Source organism: Dipodomys merriami, unplaced genomic scaffold, assembly GCF_024711535.1.
Source record: "Dipodomys merriami isolate MVZ:Mamm:240054 unplaced genomic scaffold, mDipMer1.0.p SCAF_3, whole genome shotgun sequence".
Lineage (NCBI taxonomy): Eukaryota > Metazoa > Chordata > Mammalia > Rodentia > Heteromyidae > Dipodomys > Dipodomys merriami.
Window position 1 is genome coordinate 38,272,220 of NW_027204492.1, and position 15,729 is coordinate 38,287,948.

Below are 15,729 nucleotides of genomic sequence, written 5' to 3' on the forward strand. Positions count from 1 at the left end.
GCGGAGGGGGTGGGGAAAAGGAATGAATTGAAATCCCGAGTTTAATATGAAAACGGATTAATAGATATTTTGACTTTTTTTCCAGAAAGCAACAACGTTCAAATATCATGCGTTCCCATTCCAAATACCTAAGTTTTAAAACACTCTAGATATCTGTCATTTGTCCACTCTGCAACTCTTCCTCCCCCACCATAACCTCTCAGGTTGGGATATAACCTAGGGCACTAGACAGCTCCCCCAACATGTCTGCCACTTCACTTCCCTTTTAACCCCGCATTTTGTCACGCAAGTCCCTCCCCTACGCGGAGGGTCTCTCGAGCAGGTACTCGTTTTCTGCTGTTGCTTAGGCGGGAACAGACACTCCACAACTGTTTTCTCTAGAAGGGTAAGGAGGCCTGACATCACCTGAAGTTATCAGAAAAAAGGGAGCAGAGCAAGTTTAGAAAAACAGAAGATAAATCAAGTAGAAGAGTGGGAATACTGCCCGGTAGAAGTAAGAGGAAAATAAATGAGCAGAGTGAAGGGAGACGAACAAGGGAGGGGGGTTTAGGGGTGAAAAAGAATAATTAAGTCAAGGAAAGGTGAAGAAAAGAAATTAATAAAGGGGGAAGAGGATATGAGGGGGGAATTACAGGGGATGTGCAAAGTACGTTTTTTTATTTAAGGAAAACATGAGGGGGGGGAGGACCGAAAAATGACAGAAATTGTGGCCAAGCAAGAGAAAGGGGAGAGAAAGACGGAGCGGGTGAGACCGAGAAGGGGGTGAACTGAGGACGCGGAGGGACACTGTGGGTTCAGGAAAGTGAAGAGCGAACAAGTGGTGGTGGTGGTGAGAACAGCTTTGCTCTGGAAGGGAGGAGACGGGGGTAGACGTGGAGCGAGCTTCTAGGACTTTTGAGTAAGACGATTCTTGGGAACTTCTGATGTAAAACTCGATACCCTCTGACTGCTTTTTGTCGACACCCCCTGACAAACGAGGCGCGCCCCCCCCCGGCGGTGGGGCTGTACGTTCCTCCTGCAGGGGGCTGCTTGGCAGTGGGACTAGCACCATTTGCCCGGCAGCGGAGATTCAAACACACTGGGCCGGGCGCCCTAGGGAGGCGCGGTGCTGCCGCCAGACTATCCGCACATTTGTGGCGGAAGATGCGCTGTGGGCACTGGGGCGCCGACCGCAGGAGTCTCCGGCGGGACTTGGTAGGAGCTGGGCGGCGAGGGTGCACGAGACTGTGCGGGCGTTGGGTGCCAGCGGGCAGGAGGCGGGCGGGGCGGGGCGAAGACCTGGTCCGCGGCGGCCCGAGAAGCGGCGGAGGGCTGGCCTTCACCGGCCCCCGGGAGTCATTTACATGCTGTCATAGCGGAGAGCAGACTCCTGGGCAAGGCGGGCCACTCTCACGCCCCCTATTCGCTCCACTCTCTCAGATCCAGTCACCTCACTGCTGGCTGAGCCCTAGGGAGCCCTTAACGCCTGCCATCAGGGAGTGAGGGAGGAAGCCAAGGAGGGAGGGAGCAAAGGCTCGCCGGTTTCTCCGTCTGCCCTGCTGCCTGCCTTTCCTGCCGCCACAGGTCCGCCTGGAGCTTCCCCCACACTTGAGAAACTTGGGATTGAACTAGGGCTGCGGGTGGCGCCTCGTGTTGGGGGGCGAGAGGGAGAGAAGGCCTCAGTCACAAGAGAAGAGGGAGGAGGAGGAGGACGAGGACGAGGGCGAGGAGAGGAGGAGGAGGAAGTGAGCCCGAAGGATCCGCTCAGAGCTGTTTGTCCAGCTGTTTCTATTCGCACCCTGAGCTGTGCAACCAGAAGGGGGCCGAGCCGAGGGGTGGCTGGCTTTAGGCGCTAATTTCCAACTCTTCTTCGTCCAGCTTGTCTTTTCTAGGCACCCTGGAGTCCGCTGAGGACAACCCGGCAGGCGCGCACCTGCCAACCACCCCTGAACACGCAGACCAGGGGGCCCCCAAGACTGAAAAGATGGCTCAGTCTAAAGTCGACTGTCGCTCACCTGTCGGCCTCGACTGCTGCAACTGCTGCCTGGACCTGGCCCACCGCAGTGGGCTCCAGGGAGACAGCAGTGGGAACAACAACTCCAGCCCCACCGTGAGCAACTTTCGGCAGCTGCAGGAGAAGCTGGTCTTCGAGAATCTCAACACCGACAAGCTCAACAACATAATGCGGCAGGATTCGCTGGAGCCTGTGCTGCGGGACCCCTGCTACCTAATCAATGAGGGCATCTGCAACCGCAACATCGACCAGACCATGCTCTCCATCCTGCTCTTCTTCCACAGGTGGGTGGCTGCACACACGGGGTGGACGGGAGACTTCTCTGCTCCCACTGGCCTCGGCTGGATCCCCACCTCTGCTAAAAAGGGGCAGCCAGGAAGTTCACGAGGGGGCACTGGGAAGGTCTGGCTCACAAGCTGCCATGACTGGAACTTGAGGCCAGCTGGAGTGCTGCAGAGCTCAGGGGAGGCCTGGCAGGTGCAAACCTATTTTGAAGAGTGCCTGCAAAGTCTTCAAGGAAACACGAGGACGCAGAGGGTGGGCAGACTTAATTATGGGTTTGAAGGACATGGACAGTATCCCCTTCTCAAATGCATACATTTCCACAGCCTTTTAGGAGATTCTGTCATGAGGACTTCTATGAAGCCCAGCCCCTGCCCCCTCCCCCCCCCCCCACAAGCCTCTTTCTAAATGTGCAAATTCCAATTGAAAGTGCAAAGGCTTTGAAATTACGGAGTAGCTATAACTGCCTGTGAAGACAAACAAAATGTCAAGATAAAGTAGGCTGCTTGCAGGGGGAGGGGGAGGGTTGTGAAAAGGGGAAAAAGTCAGAGACTGGTGAGAATTTCAGACGCTACTTACTTTTTTTTTTTTTTTTGTCATGGGGCTTGAACTCTGGGCCTGGGCACTTCATTGAGCTCTTCAGCTCAAGGCTAGCACTCTACCACTTGAGCCACAGCACCACTTCTGGTTTTCAGGTGGTTAATTGGAGATAAGAGTCAAGGACTTTCTTGCTCGGGCTTTGAACAGTGATTCTCAGATCTCAGCCTCCTCAGTAGCTACGATTACAGGCGTGAGCCATCTGCGTCAGCTTATGATTTTTGTTTGTTTGTTTTGTTGATCATGAGGTTTGAATTCTGGGCCTGGCACTGTCCCTTATATCTTCAGCTCAAGGCAAGTTCTCTACCACATGAGCCACAGCACCACTTCCAGTTTTCTGGACAGATACCACATCCTTTATGGATGACAGTCTTTGAATCCATGTAGGTAAAAAGCAGCTCCAGAGAGCATCTTAGGACACATCTCCCAAGTGCCTAAAGAACATTGTGTGACAGGAGTATGGGGAGTAGATAAATCCCTGTTAATGCAAGCATGTGTTGGAGTGCAAGTCCAATTTTCTAAAAGGCCTGCTGGGGAGGTAAGAATGTGAGAGTGGAGGGGCTGGGAAGGTGGCTCAGTGGTAGAATGCTTGCCTTGCATGCCTGAGGCCCTAGGTTCGATTCCTAAGCACCATATAAGTAAAAAGAAAAAATCCGGAAGTGGCTCAAGTGGTAGAGCGCTAGCCTTGAGCTGAAGAGCTGAGGGACAGCACCCAGGCCCTGAGTTCAGGCCCCATGACCAGACCCCCCCAAAAATTAATTAATTTAAAAAAAAGTGAGAGTGAAGGGGGAAAAAAACACAATGGGAATGCCCACAGACGGTTGCTGTCCTCCAGGCTGAGCCACTCTAGTGTGAACAGTTTACAAGAATTGAGGCATAATAGGTTTGGTGTGTTTGTGTGTGTACATGTGTACACAAGGGTGGATTTACTCTTGCTCAATGGCATAGGTTATGTAAGTAAGACATCCCTGCTGTGCTTCTGGAGGCCTAGGTGGTAGCAAAAGTATGGCTTTACCTTTTTCTAAGTCACCTGATCTTTGTGGTCTTTCTAAGCCTTCTTCTAGCTCAAATTCTAGGTCATGGGCAAGTGGTTAGTCCAAAGTGATAAGATATTCTGAAGTACTTGTAAAATAGTTGTAAATTAGTTGGTGGCTGTGGGACTCTAATAGGAAGATTTTTAAACAATACAAAAATGAAGGAGCCTGCCCTCACTACCTGCTAAGATAAGGTCTGCCTCCCTTCGCTCTACATCATCACCTCCCCCTCACTCCAGTGGTTCCAGGCAGAGACAAGCAAGGTTGCAGACTTCATTAATGTCCTTATAACAAATTGTATTTCTTCAGTCATTTTCAGTACCATTGAAGTGCTTTCCCATCTATTACTCTACTTTAGTTGTCAAATTATTATCTAAAATAAACCAGGTTGTGGACAGAACAGGTTTCGAGAGATCTACATTTCGAGTAAAAGATTACTACAAGTGCATTCAGCCCACAGATGCTGAAACCCCGCAGAGCAAAATGTGTAACAGGTTCCTAACGATCTGGAAACTTGCTGGGCTCTGTTGGGAGCTGAGCAGAGAGAAGAAACCTGGAACTGTAGCGTTTGTGTCCAACTGGGAGAGAAACTACCCTACCATGGTTTTAGTGTAATTTTTCTTTTAGGTTTTCTTCCTACTTCTGAAACTAGGAAGATCAAGCCTTAGTGAGTTAGGAATAAGGCTATGAGCTGGTGATGGAAGTATTCACTTGTGCCACACCTCAGGAGCATCCTGCCTGTTTGAGTTTCTTGAATGGGAAGATTTCCTTTTTCATCCACTCCAGATAGAGGTTTGTTGATGCTCAGTTTGGGGCAAAGCCTAGAACTGCTGCATTGTATGTGTAGGGAAGATGTTGAGGCACTGGTAGAGGGAGGGGGTACACTGTTGGACATCATGCCTCCTGGGATGAGAGCAATCTCTTGTCCTAAACTGTTCCTGTGAAGCAAGCAGGTATGCTGCCAAGATTCCCTGGGGCTAAGGAGACAGTGGCAAGGTCCTACAAGGTAATAACCTTATAGTTCTAGTGGGATAAATAATTCCCTTACTTTCCTTGACAACTGGGATTGGAGATTCTGAATTCAGTTTTAGCTTTACACAGAATGACATGCTCCTTAGCAAACTAGGAAACCATTACTTCTGGTCAAGGGGCTTCTCCAGGGTCTGGGATGAATAGTCTTCTAAGTGAACTTTGTTTTCCCTTACTTCATTTAATTTCCTGGGTTTCTATCTTCATACTTCAGCCATCATTTTTATTCCTAGTTCATTTCATGAGTAGACGTTTCAGATTCCTGTTTGGGAGTCTTTTCCTTTGTTGACTTTCAAGGCTGCCTCGAGAATCTATCCTACCCATTCCTCCTCCTGTCCCCCATCCCCCCTACTGTGAGGGCTCCCGTATTTTTGGAAGAGGGCAGGGCACATTCTTGATTTTTATCGAGTTTGTCTACTTTGACCTCTCCCTGGCTTCCAGCTTAGCTCTCTGTTTCCTTGGAGCGCAAGAGTATAAGCAGTTTGAGGGTAGAACTGTGTGTTCACTTGCTTGGTTTCCCTTGGCTTTTTAGAAAATCACTATTCCATAAAGTTTTTTTCTTTTGCTATGATGTTGTAGTGGTCCCATGTAAAGATTGTTACAACTTTAATCTTATCCTGGAAAATCCTTATTAAAGTTTAAATGTGTTTTTCTTAATTTTTCAGTTTTAAGCACATGTAGTTCTGTTAGACAGTTCTCTGTACACACGGGAATCAGTGGAGATGGGTATGCAGCCTGCTTATATGTAAAGGGTGCCTCTAAACTATTATGGGGACAAGTGTATTTTATTTATTTTGTGCAGGTTCTGGGACTTGAACTCAGGGCCAGGGTGTTGTCCCTGAGCTTTTCTTCTCACTCTGCCACTTGAGCCACACCTCTAGTTCTGGCCTTTTGCTGATTAATTGGAGATAAGAGTCTCATGGATTTTTCCTGCCTGGGCTGGCTTGAAACGTCATCATCACAGTAGCTAGGCATGGGCACCTGGCTTTATTTATTTTTTTTTTTTGAGAAAGAGCTTTATTATCTTGGCACAATAGTAAAATTATGCAATTAGCATATTTCACACCACCATGACATATCATCTGCAAAAAGTAATTTTATCAAATTTTTTTAAAACCTAAAAGTGGTTTTATATCTTAAAAGAGATTTTTGGAGTGGAGACATATGTAATTCATCAATTAGTTATATTTTCTGAGAGATGGATTTTAAACACCCTCCCTTCAATTTTATGTTATATAACAGCTATAGGTTAATAGCTAATATTTATTGAACATTTATAATGATACTAAACATTATATTTGCATATTCTCATTTAGTATTTACACAAACCAATTAAATGGATACTATCATCACCATTTTCATTTTATAAAGAAGGAAATTGGGGCTTGGAAAAAATAAGTAACTTCTTAGTTCTCACAGTGAAAGATCAGAGATTATGGATTCTCGGGTATATTGAATATTTGTAAAGAAAAAATTGTTAACACTAAAGAACTATAACAATAAGGAAATTATTAGAAAATGAGAGAGGAAAATGTGAGCCAAAAACCTTTCTAAATGTCCTTATTAGGTAGGGAGACCAACCATCCTGGTCTTGTGACACAGGACTTTCAGTGATCAAATTGGGATTGTCCTAGGAAAACTAGGGTGGTCACCCTCTCATTAGTGGATCCTGCTTTGTACTTTCAATTTGCTTCTAATACTGGAATATTTAGATGGGAGATAGAATGTGCTGGACAAGCAGCTGAAGTTTCCAATTCAAGTGTAAAATGCTTAAACTTGTTAAACTGAAATCAGAAGCCATTTAATACTCTGTAGCAAGTGGAGGAGATAGCAGCTTTGGCAATATTCCAGTCTTGTGAGTGTGGCTGTCATAATCTAAAATTTATGTATTTCTAAGATTGTCCCCAAATATTTTTTCTTATTTTCTTCCTTTTTCTTTATTTTTTTTCCTTTTTTAAACCTTTTTTTTTTTTTTTTGCAGGGGGGAATGTTGGTAAGGGGCTTGAACAGAGTCTTGACCTTGTGAAGCAGTCATGCTTCCACTTAAGTCATACCCCCCTAAATCTTTTTGTTTTAGCTATTTTTAAAATTAGATATGGAGTTTATGCTGGCCTGGACCACAGTTCTCCTACTTATACTTTCTGCATAGCTGAGATGAGAGACATAAACCAGTATACCTATCTATTATTGGTTGAGATGGGGTTTTTGTGAACATTTTGCCCAGGCTGGCTTCAAACTTCAAGCCTTCCAAGCAGCTGAGATTACAGATTTGAGCCATTGCACCTGGTTTTATCTTTTAGGCTGGCACTCTATCATTTGAGCCATACCTCCACTTCTAGATTTTTTTCTGATTAATTAGAGATAATCCCATAGACTTTTCTGCCCACTCTAGCTTCAAAACACAATCCTTTGGTCTGAGCCACCTCCTGAGTAGCTAGAATTATAGGCATGAGATACAGGTGCCTAGTCCAAAAACATCTTCTTTGGTGCCGGTCCTGGGGCTTGAACTCAGGGCCTGGGTGCTATCCCTGACTCAAGGCTAATGCTGTACTATTTGAGCCACAAAAGCTCCACTTCTAGTTTTTGAGGAGTTTATTGGAAATAGGAGCCTCACAGATTTTCCTGCCTGGGCTGCATTTGAGTGGAGATCTTCAAATCAGCCTCCTGAGTAGTTAGGATTACAGGAATGAGCCACTGGTGCCTGACGAGCTCAAAAACTTTTAAATCAACTCTATTGTACCTTTGGCCTCAACACATACCTTCCCAGTGGTCTGAAATACTCTGAATCTGAATTCCTTTCAGCTCCAAATTTCTTAGGACTCTACTTTTGATTTATTTTATTTTATTATTGTAAAGATACTGTACAGAGGGGTTACAGTTACATGAGTAAGGTAATGAATATATATCCTATCAAGCACTGTTACCCTCTTCTTTGTTTTTCCCCTACTATCCCCTCCCTCCCTCCCTCCTTGACTCCTCCCTCCCACCCCCTCCAGGACTCTGCTGTTAAGCTTCTGATTGGCATCAACTAGTTCTCACATACAGGTGCTCAGTAAATAATAGCAAATAATTTTGATTGCTTTATGTGAGCTAATTCATTTAATATTGTATATCAAGCTGATATAAAGTAGCATAGGGAAAGAATATAAATTTTGAAATTGAGTCTTCAAAGAAAAAAATTATATGTTCTTCAACTGAGTTCTAACACAAGTGCTGTCATAAAATTTATATTTATAAATTTGTAATTTGTGTTCTTGGATATTGAACCTACCTCTTCAGAGAAGAGATTGCCACTGCATGGAGAAATGCATGGGTAGCCTGCTAAATTCATACTATTTAGAATCTTAAACTCCTCTCTCATAGCACCAGTGGGAAGTGGATTACACTGTGAGAAAACTTGAATTAGAGATTGCAACCCTTTGTCAACTAATTTACCATTTTATTTCGAGGATGAAATTCTTTGCTGTAGAAATATTTTGAGTTTCTATAGTAAGCTTGTTATTCTTTGCCTTTGTGTGTTTTGCTTTGGTATCCAGCTTCAAAAATCCTTCCTTAGCCCAACATAATTTAAAATAACTATAGCCTCAGTGTCTCGAAGTCTTGACAAAAAATAAGCACTCTTAAATTAAGGGGTCGTTTCTGTTGAAAGCACAAATGCATGTGCAAACAACATTCATGATTTGGATATCTCATGAGAACCTCAACATATAAGAAATGGTCATTTTGTTGAGGCACAGATGTAAATCACATATGCTAGGAGGCTAGCATATGGAAGCCAGTCCATTACCAGATGAGGTGAGCCTTGTGTCTTCCTAGTGCCTACTATGGGTATGTATATGTATGTTACATATTAAGATATGTATAAATATAAAATATGTATACAATATAGAAATAGTGGTCAAATGTATGTCATGTAAAGTTTAGCATTTTTTGTGCTGCTACTGGGACTTGCACTCTGGGCCTAGGTGTTGTCTCTGAGCTTTGTTGTTCAAGGCTAGCACTCTACCACTAGAACCACTTCTAGCTTTTTTGGTAATTAATTGGAGATGAGTCTCATGGACTTTCTTGCCTGGAATTGTTTTGAACCACAGTCCTCAGATTTCAACCTCTGAAGTAGCTAGGATTACAGGTGTGAGCCACCAGCCCCTGGCTAAGTTTATCGTTTTAGTGCAATTCAGTGTCATTAGGTACATTCACAATAGGTTGTACGAACACTATTATTTTCTTAATTCTGTCATCATCTCCCAAAGAAACTGTATAATGATTAAACAATAACATCTTGTCTTCCTCTCCCCAGTCCCTAAAACTTTGTTTTATGGATTTGTCCATTCTAGATGTTGCATATAAGTAGAATCATTTAGTAAATAGCTTCTGTCACTCAGAATAATGTTTTTCATCTGTGTTTTAAAGCATGAAACTGTGCTTTACTCTTTTATGACTGAATAATACTTCATTATGTGTAAACAATACAGTTTGGCTGTGTACTTGTGTCTCACAGCCTGCAATCCTAGCTATTCAGGAGGATGGGATCTGAGGATCTCAGTTCAAAGCCAGCCTAGGCAGGACTCTTATCTCCCAATTAACCACAAGAAAGACTGATGTGGATCTGTGTCTCAAATGGTAGAACGCCAACTTCGAACAAAAAAAGCTGAGATAGCATCCAGACCCTGAGTATAAGCCTCAGTATACATGCGCGCGCGCGCACACACACACACACACACACACACACACACACACACAGAGATTCACATTTTTTCTATCCATTCATCAGTATATATATGAATTGTTTCTACCTTTTATTCTTTTTTTGGCCCTTTGTAATGTCTTTTTAGAATTTTATTGTAAAGATACTGTACAGAGGGATTACAGTTACATAAGTAAGGTAATGAGTACATTTCTTGTTGAGCATCATTACCCACTCCTTTGTTTTTCTCCCACTATCCCTTCCCTTCCCCTCTACCTTCTATTCTGTGTGAAGGATGCTGATAAGAGAACTGATGTACAAATATCTGCTCCAGTCACTGTTTTCAAATCTTCTAGGTATATACTTGGGAGTGGCATTACCCAAACCTCTATTTTTCAAAATAATTTGTGGTAACACTCATGAAATGAAGACATATGTATTTCTTTAAGGAGAATGCTGCCCCCTTCAGCTGCTGGTGCTAATGTTTACAATGGCAAGAAATGTAAGAAATTTTACAAGTGATGGTGCCAGATGGGGATATATTATGCTTTTTTTCATGAGTTGAAGTCTAGCAAAAATTATAATGGGTATCTCACCAATGGCCAGAATCTAGTAAACATTTTTTAAAAAAAGTTATTAACATAAATTAACTGTATAAAAAGTTTCACGGGATGTTTACATATATGCATTCAATTTACTTTGCTGAAATTCACCCCTTCTTTAACCCCCTCTATACTCTCCTCCCTTTTAACCAGTTTTAATTGGTTCCAATATGCTGTTGTTGTACACAGATACAATATACTTTGGTCCTACTCATCCTCTCTTTTCTTTAATTCTATTTACCCCCGTTACCCTCTCCTTTCAATACTTTGCTTTGCTTTTACTGGGGATTGCACCTGCCAGGCTTGCTTGCTCAGCTACCACTCTATCACTTGAGTCATGTTACTGTTCAGACTTTTTGCTGGTTTATTGGACATGGAGTCTCTCCAACTTTTTGACCCTGGCTGACTTCACACTATAATCCTCCAGATCTCAGCCTCCTGAGAAGATAGATTAAAAATGTGAGCTACCCCTATATATTTTTTTGCGTGAGTAAAATGTGAACTATTGGTCATTCACTGCTTTGTGTGAATTTGTTTCTTAGACCTTCAGCCAAGGTAATACCTTAATAAGAGTAAGGTTCTATAGAAAAAGGATATGAGAAGGCTAAGTTTAGAGAAGAGGAGTGAGACAGGACCTACTCCCATAAAAGGCCCAGGTTGTGTGGGCTACTGCATGAACAGCACGAGAACTCAAAAGAGGTCTGCTTCCAAGCTTCAGCTCTTAAAGAAGGGAGATTAGAACAGAGCATAAATTTCATCTACTCCTTAGTTTAACCCTGAGTGGAACCATGTGAGCCCGTATCTTAGAATACAACTACTTTCAGGGTAACCTTATTTTCCCTCATTGCCTGAAGAGAAGGTTAACACTCTTACTTATATTTGTACTTCTAGATAAACTGACAAGCTCCATTCCAGGTAGCATGTTGGCTTCTTTCCATACCTGGTCCTGAAGGCCAGGAGTCTGGGTAAATGGGGTCTTTCAGCTCCCTGAATGATGGAGCCCATCATAGTACTTGCCCCTATCAACAGATTGGTTGGGAGGAATGAGGTCAGCCATGTCTGCACTGAGGGTCGCCATTGTACTGTTTGCTTGTCATGGTTCTGCTCCTACTTGACCTTTCTCCTCTTACGTAAGGCATCCCTCAGGATAACAGCAAAGCTCTAATCTGCCATGGCTAGCTGGGTTTACATAACAAATTGGTTGGTGTCGCGAAATAGCCTCTTGAGCCCTGGAGAAACTAAATATTGGGCTCATTTGGAGGGGCACTTGTTGTGCTCAGTGTACTCAAGGGAGAGCATCCCATGACCACAGGGGTCAGGAAGATGAATAGAATTTTCTCTTTTAGATGAAGAGAAAAATATGGCTTAGGACATATTGTACTGTCTTAATGCCTGCCATAATGGGACAAGGGTTAAGGACTAGCCTGTAATGCCCCAGCTTTGGCAGACAAGGTACTTCATGGAACTCTATTTGCTAATGGGAGCCCAGTGAGAACTAGAAGGCTAGATTCCAGTCTTGGCAACCTCAGTTTAATGAAGAGTCAACTCAGGAAAAATGGCTCCCAGAAGTTAGTGTCCTCCACACTGAAACGTAGCTCATATTGGAGATGAAGTGGGGATAAAATAGGAACCAAAAGCAAAAGTTTTCCACATGCTATCCAGAAAGAAGGGAATCTTACTTGCAGATAATGTGAGTTCAAACCTTCTAGATAGAAGTCACTACCCCAAAATAGCTGTAGCTTTCTGGAGATAGTCTAATCAGTGTAAGATCTCAGGACAGGAGACTGAATGAGAAGCTTCCCATTGTGTAGATATATACTAGCCCAAGGAAAAGTGAATTGGAAGCAGTCTTGGTCAGTGATGACCTAGGCACACTACTTGGGATCCATGCTGCTCAGATAGGTCCAGCCTGAAATTAGGCCCCTGCATATAGATAGAGCATCTTAATCCTTTCTCCAAGGAACAATTTACTCACAAAAATAACCTTGCATTTTCAACTTACTCCCTTTTGTCTTCTCTTCAAGGGAGATGGAGAACAGGTGTTCACAGCTTAAGGGTCTGGCCAGGTTTCTCACTGCCCAAGCTCTGTGGGCCGTTGATTAGCTCCAGATATTCTTGAGGAAAAGGGGAGTGAGAAGTAAGAGGAAAGAAAAGAAGTGGATCCAGTGACTCCTTTTTGGCTTACTCTTTCACCACACCTAGACACCCCTTCTTCAGCACTGACATTCAGCCTCACTTTGCAGACAAGGCTGGGCCTAGGCCACCCCGAGGGCCCTGACTCACCTCTCATGTAGTACCTTATGTAACAGTGCCAGGTTACTGAGGCATCAAGCTTCTGCTTGCTCAGTGGCGGGCTTCCCTGGGGCAAGGCATTTGGAAGCTTGCTGGGGGTCTAAGTGGAGCTCATTTTTTTAAGGAAAAGCCTACTCTACCCCGTGTAAGGCAGTCTTCACTCAGGGTTAAGTGCCAGGCTTTAAAGGAATCCCCCTTGATCCTCATATTTAGCAGCAAACAGGGAGTTGGAGTGGCATGAGTTTGGCTTTTTGAAGGGGACCCTGCTTTCACCTAACTATACTTGTAGGAGATGACCTAATATCTGAAGAGGCCCCCAGAGAAGGTCTCAGAAGTCACTCTTCCTTTTGTATCTATTGGCTTAAGAACTATTCTGGAGACCCCAGCATGTCTGACATTAGGTGGAATGATGTGCAAGAAGTTGTAGGTGCTGTTTGAAGGAGATCTTTCAAGAGCCCATTTCCAGTGCTTTCTCCACGAAGCCTCTATGTTCCAGGCTGCCTTGAATTCACAATGCTTCTTAGTTATCTTCCAAACCTATTCAGAAAATTACATAACCATGTTGGTACAACTGAGGCCAAGCAAAGTCAAGATTTTAGGTCTCTATGACATTCTTCTCTATTTAATCTATCTACAACATACTAATTCCCCATCAACCTAATATTTCATGGGCTCAGAGTTTGTGACTAAGCCAATAACTTTTCCTCTTCTCCTTTCTTGTCTTTGCCCCAGCCTGTCCCACTGTGCTGCCACCAGGCAAGTGGCTTACAGAATGAGGGGGAGGTAGGGATATGGCTCTCTAGTCCATGAAAAAGAGGGAAAAAACAGGAAAACAAAGTTTATTTTCCTTAAAAGTGGCTTAGGAATTACTATCAGGCAGAGTTCATATCTAGAATTCAGACTTCTGACAAATTCCCAGCAAAAGAGCTGGGCATCCCAAGGCCCCCAGCCCACAGCCAGAATAAATCAAAGTTGTAAGGCCTGAGAAGGTGCCGAATTTCTGTTTTAGGGGAACCCCTCCAAGGCTTCTAGCACCTCACTTCTGTCTGTTCCCTTTTCATACTTGGAACAAAAAGAAACACAGGAAAAGAAAAGAAGAAAAAAGGACAAAGAAAAAGCACTGCTCAGTGTTAAGGCAATTTAATCTGCCTGCCCAGGTGTATAGAGAAACGAGTGATGGTATTCAACCTTGTACTGAGTGAGCAAACACTTCAATTAATCAATCCATCATTTATTGACCAAGGGCCTGCTATTTATTGAACACACGACTGCAGATTTATTGAATTGCCTACCTCCCCTGCTAAGCATTGTAGAGGACACAGAGGACGTCAGAGGCTAGGTCTTGGTTATGGGGAACTGAGGGTATAGCTGGGTTGAAGGGCACAGATGCACCTGCAGCCTGTGGAAAACAAAGCACTGGGACACCGCAGGTTTCAAAGCTGAGATGGAGCTTCTGCTCTGAGCAGGAGCAAAGCAGAAGGCCTTAAGCTTAGTGGAGTTAGGGCTGTGCCAAAGCAAACGAGGAAAGGAGTTTCTTTATGGCGGCAGCTTCCAGCAGAGCCTTAAAGAATGGGTTGGCTTTGGCAGGTGGGAAGCGGCTGGCTGGTTTCAAGGCTTTCTGATGGGGAAAGGGGAGGAGAACTTGACCAGTCAGGCCAGCAGAGCTCCTGCTGAGAAGGATCTGGCCTGGGTGAGAACTCTTCATTCTTCCTCAGTTGGAACCAGACTCACCAAGCTTCAAGGGGGGGAAAAAAAAACAAAAAGGCTCATTGTGCCCCTCTCCTTTATCACTCCTCTATCTCCTCTCTGCCCCTTGGTGCCCTCTTCTCTAAAACATGGATGCTCCCTGGAGAGGTAGAGATCTCTAGGGCCTGGGAGCAGGGAAGTATCTGTCCCTTATGCCTGGTGCAAGCTCACTGGAACCAGGAGGGTTAGTCTTGGGGGAGCTGTGGATAGTGGGCACCAAAAGAGCTTGGTGATGTGGCTTCTTATCTGTGGCTCTCTGGCCTCCAAATCCAAGGCTGCTTTGGATATGAGTAGAAGAAGTAAGAGTAATGTCAAGGTGCTGCCATAAGAATGCAGGGCACTGGGAGCCCTGTAGTGTCACTTTACCCTTGTTGGCTACTTGGTCAAGCCCTTCTTTCCCAGATGATCTCTTTATAAAGCTCTCAGGGGAGGGCTGAACGAAGTGGGAGGAAAGGAGAGAGCTGGGCTAGCAAAAGCAAGCAGCCTAAGCTAAGCTGGGGAAAAGGAAGGTGTTTCCTCCCTTTTAGTACTTTTCTCTCAGTTAGTGGATTGGACACCTGTGCTTATGATCACTTCCTCCAAGTTGTCTGGAGAATTTAAACTCAAGTTCATGAGCAGAAATTAGTCAATGAGAAATATTCATTGCACATCTCCCATGTGCCATGCTGGGACATGGAGGAAGCATCAAAAAGGCATGGTCTCAGCTGTTATGGAATAGTCAATGGACTGGGGAGACAGACATTAACCAAATAAATCACACTAATTAGTGTATAAATTACGAAATAATTGACAAGAGGGTAAAAAGAATAGGCTCTGTCAGAGTATAACAAAGAAGCTTCCTGAGGAAGAGATATCTAACCTAAGGAATGAATCTAGTGCTGAAATTCTAACCATCAGATCCTGGCCAGTGGAGACATTAACTGGGATTTCCATGAGCAGACGTTAGTAATTCAAGGGGGTTTCTTCGTCATTTTTACATATGTATATGTTATAGTCCATTGACCTCAACCTCCTACATCTTTCTCCCCCCCCCCCAACAGATTTCATTGTTTTGGTTTCACACTAGAAAATAAAAGTAATTTGACCATATTTATCATCACTTATCCTCTGTTAGCCTTCTTCCCCTCTCTCTGCTCCCCAATAGCATGTTTCACTTTCCTGATATTCACTTTTTTCTTTGTATATTAAGTGTACAAAGGAGTTTCATCCTGGTAATTCACGAGCATATATTATAATTTAGTCAGACTAACCTCATCTAAGGCTCCCTCGTTCTCCCTTATTGTTCAGCAGCTTTGAGTAAAATTTCCTTACACCATCTTTATACATAGATTCCACGGATTTTGAGATTATTTGTCCTCTGCCATTGTCCCCCCAACAGACAACTTTCTAGGGAATCCTTCAAGTAGGTAGTTCTCACACCCCTAGAAATACTTCTAGGCCACAAGTACCCTACAGATCCAAAGAGAGAGG

At 44.0% G+C, this 15,729-nt stretch overlaps 1 protein-coding gene across 2 annotated transcripts in view; it reads left to right on the forward strand.

Annotated features, from left to right (window-relative positions):
• Nucleotides 1–880: 880 nt before the first annotated feature.
• Tsc22d3 (TSC22 domain family member 3) overlaps nt 881–15,729 on the forward strand; it is a 67,176-nt gene continuing 52,327 nt past the window's right edge. The window contains exons 1-2 of one of the 2 annotated variants that reach the window (XM_070039955.1): nt 881–898; nt 1,858–2,277. In XM_070039955.1, coding sequence (XP_069896056.1) covers nt 1,964–2,277 — 314 coding nt within the window. In that variant the 5' untranslated portion in view covers nt 881–898; nt 1,858–1,963. Of the gene's footprint in view, nt 899–1,363; nt 1,564–1,857; nt 2,278–15,729 lie in introns of those variants that run through there. The other variant, XM_070039954.1, reaches the window with a different exon arrangement.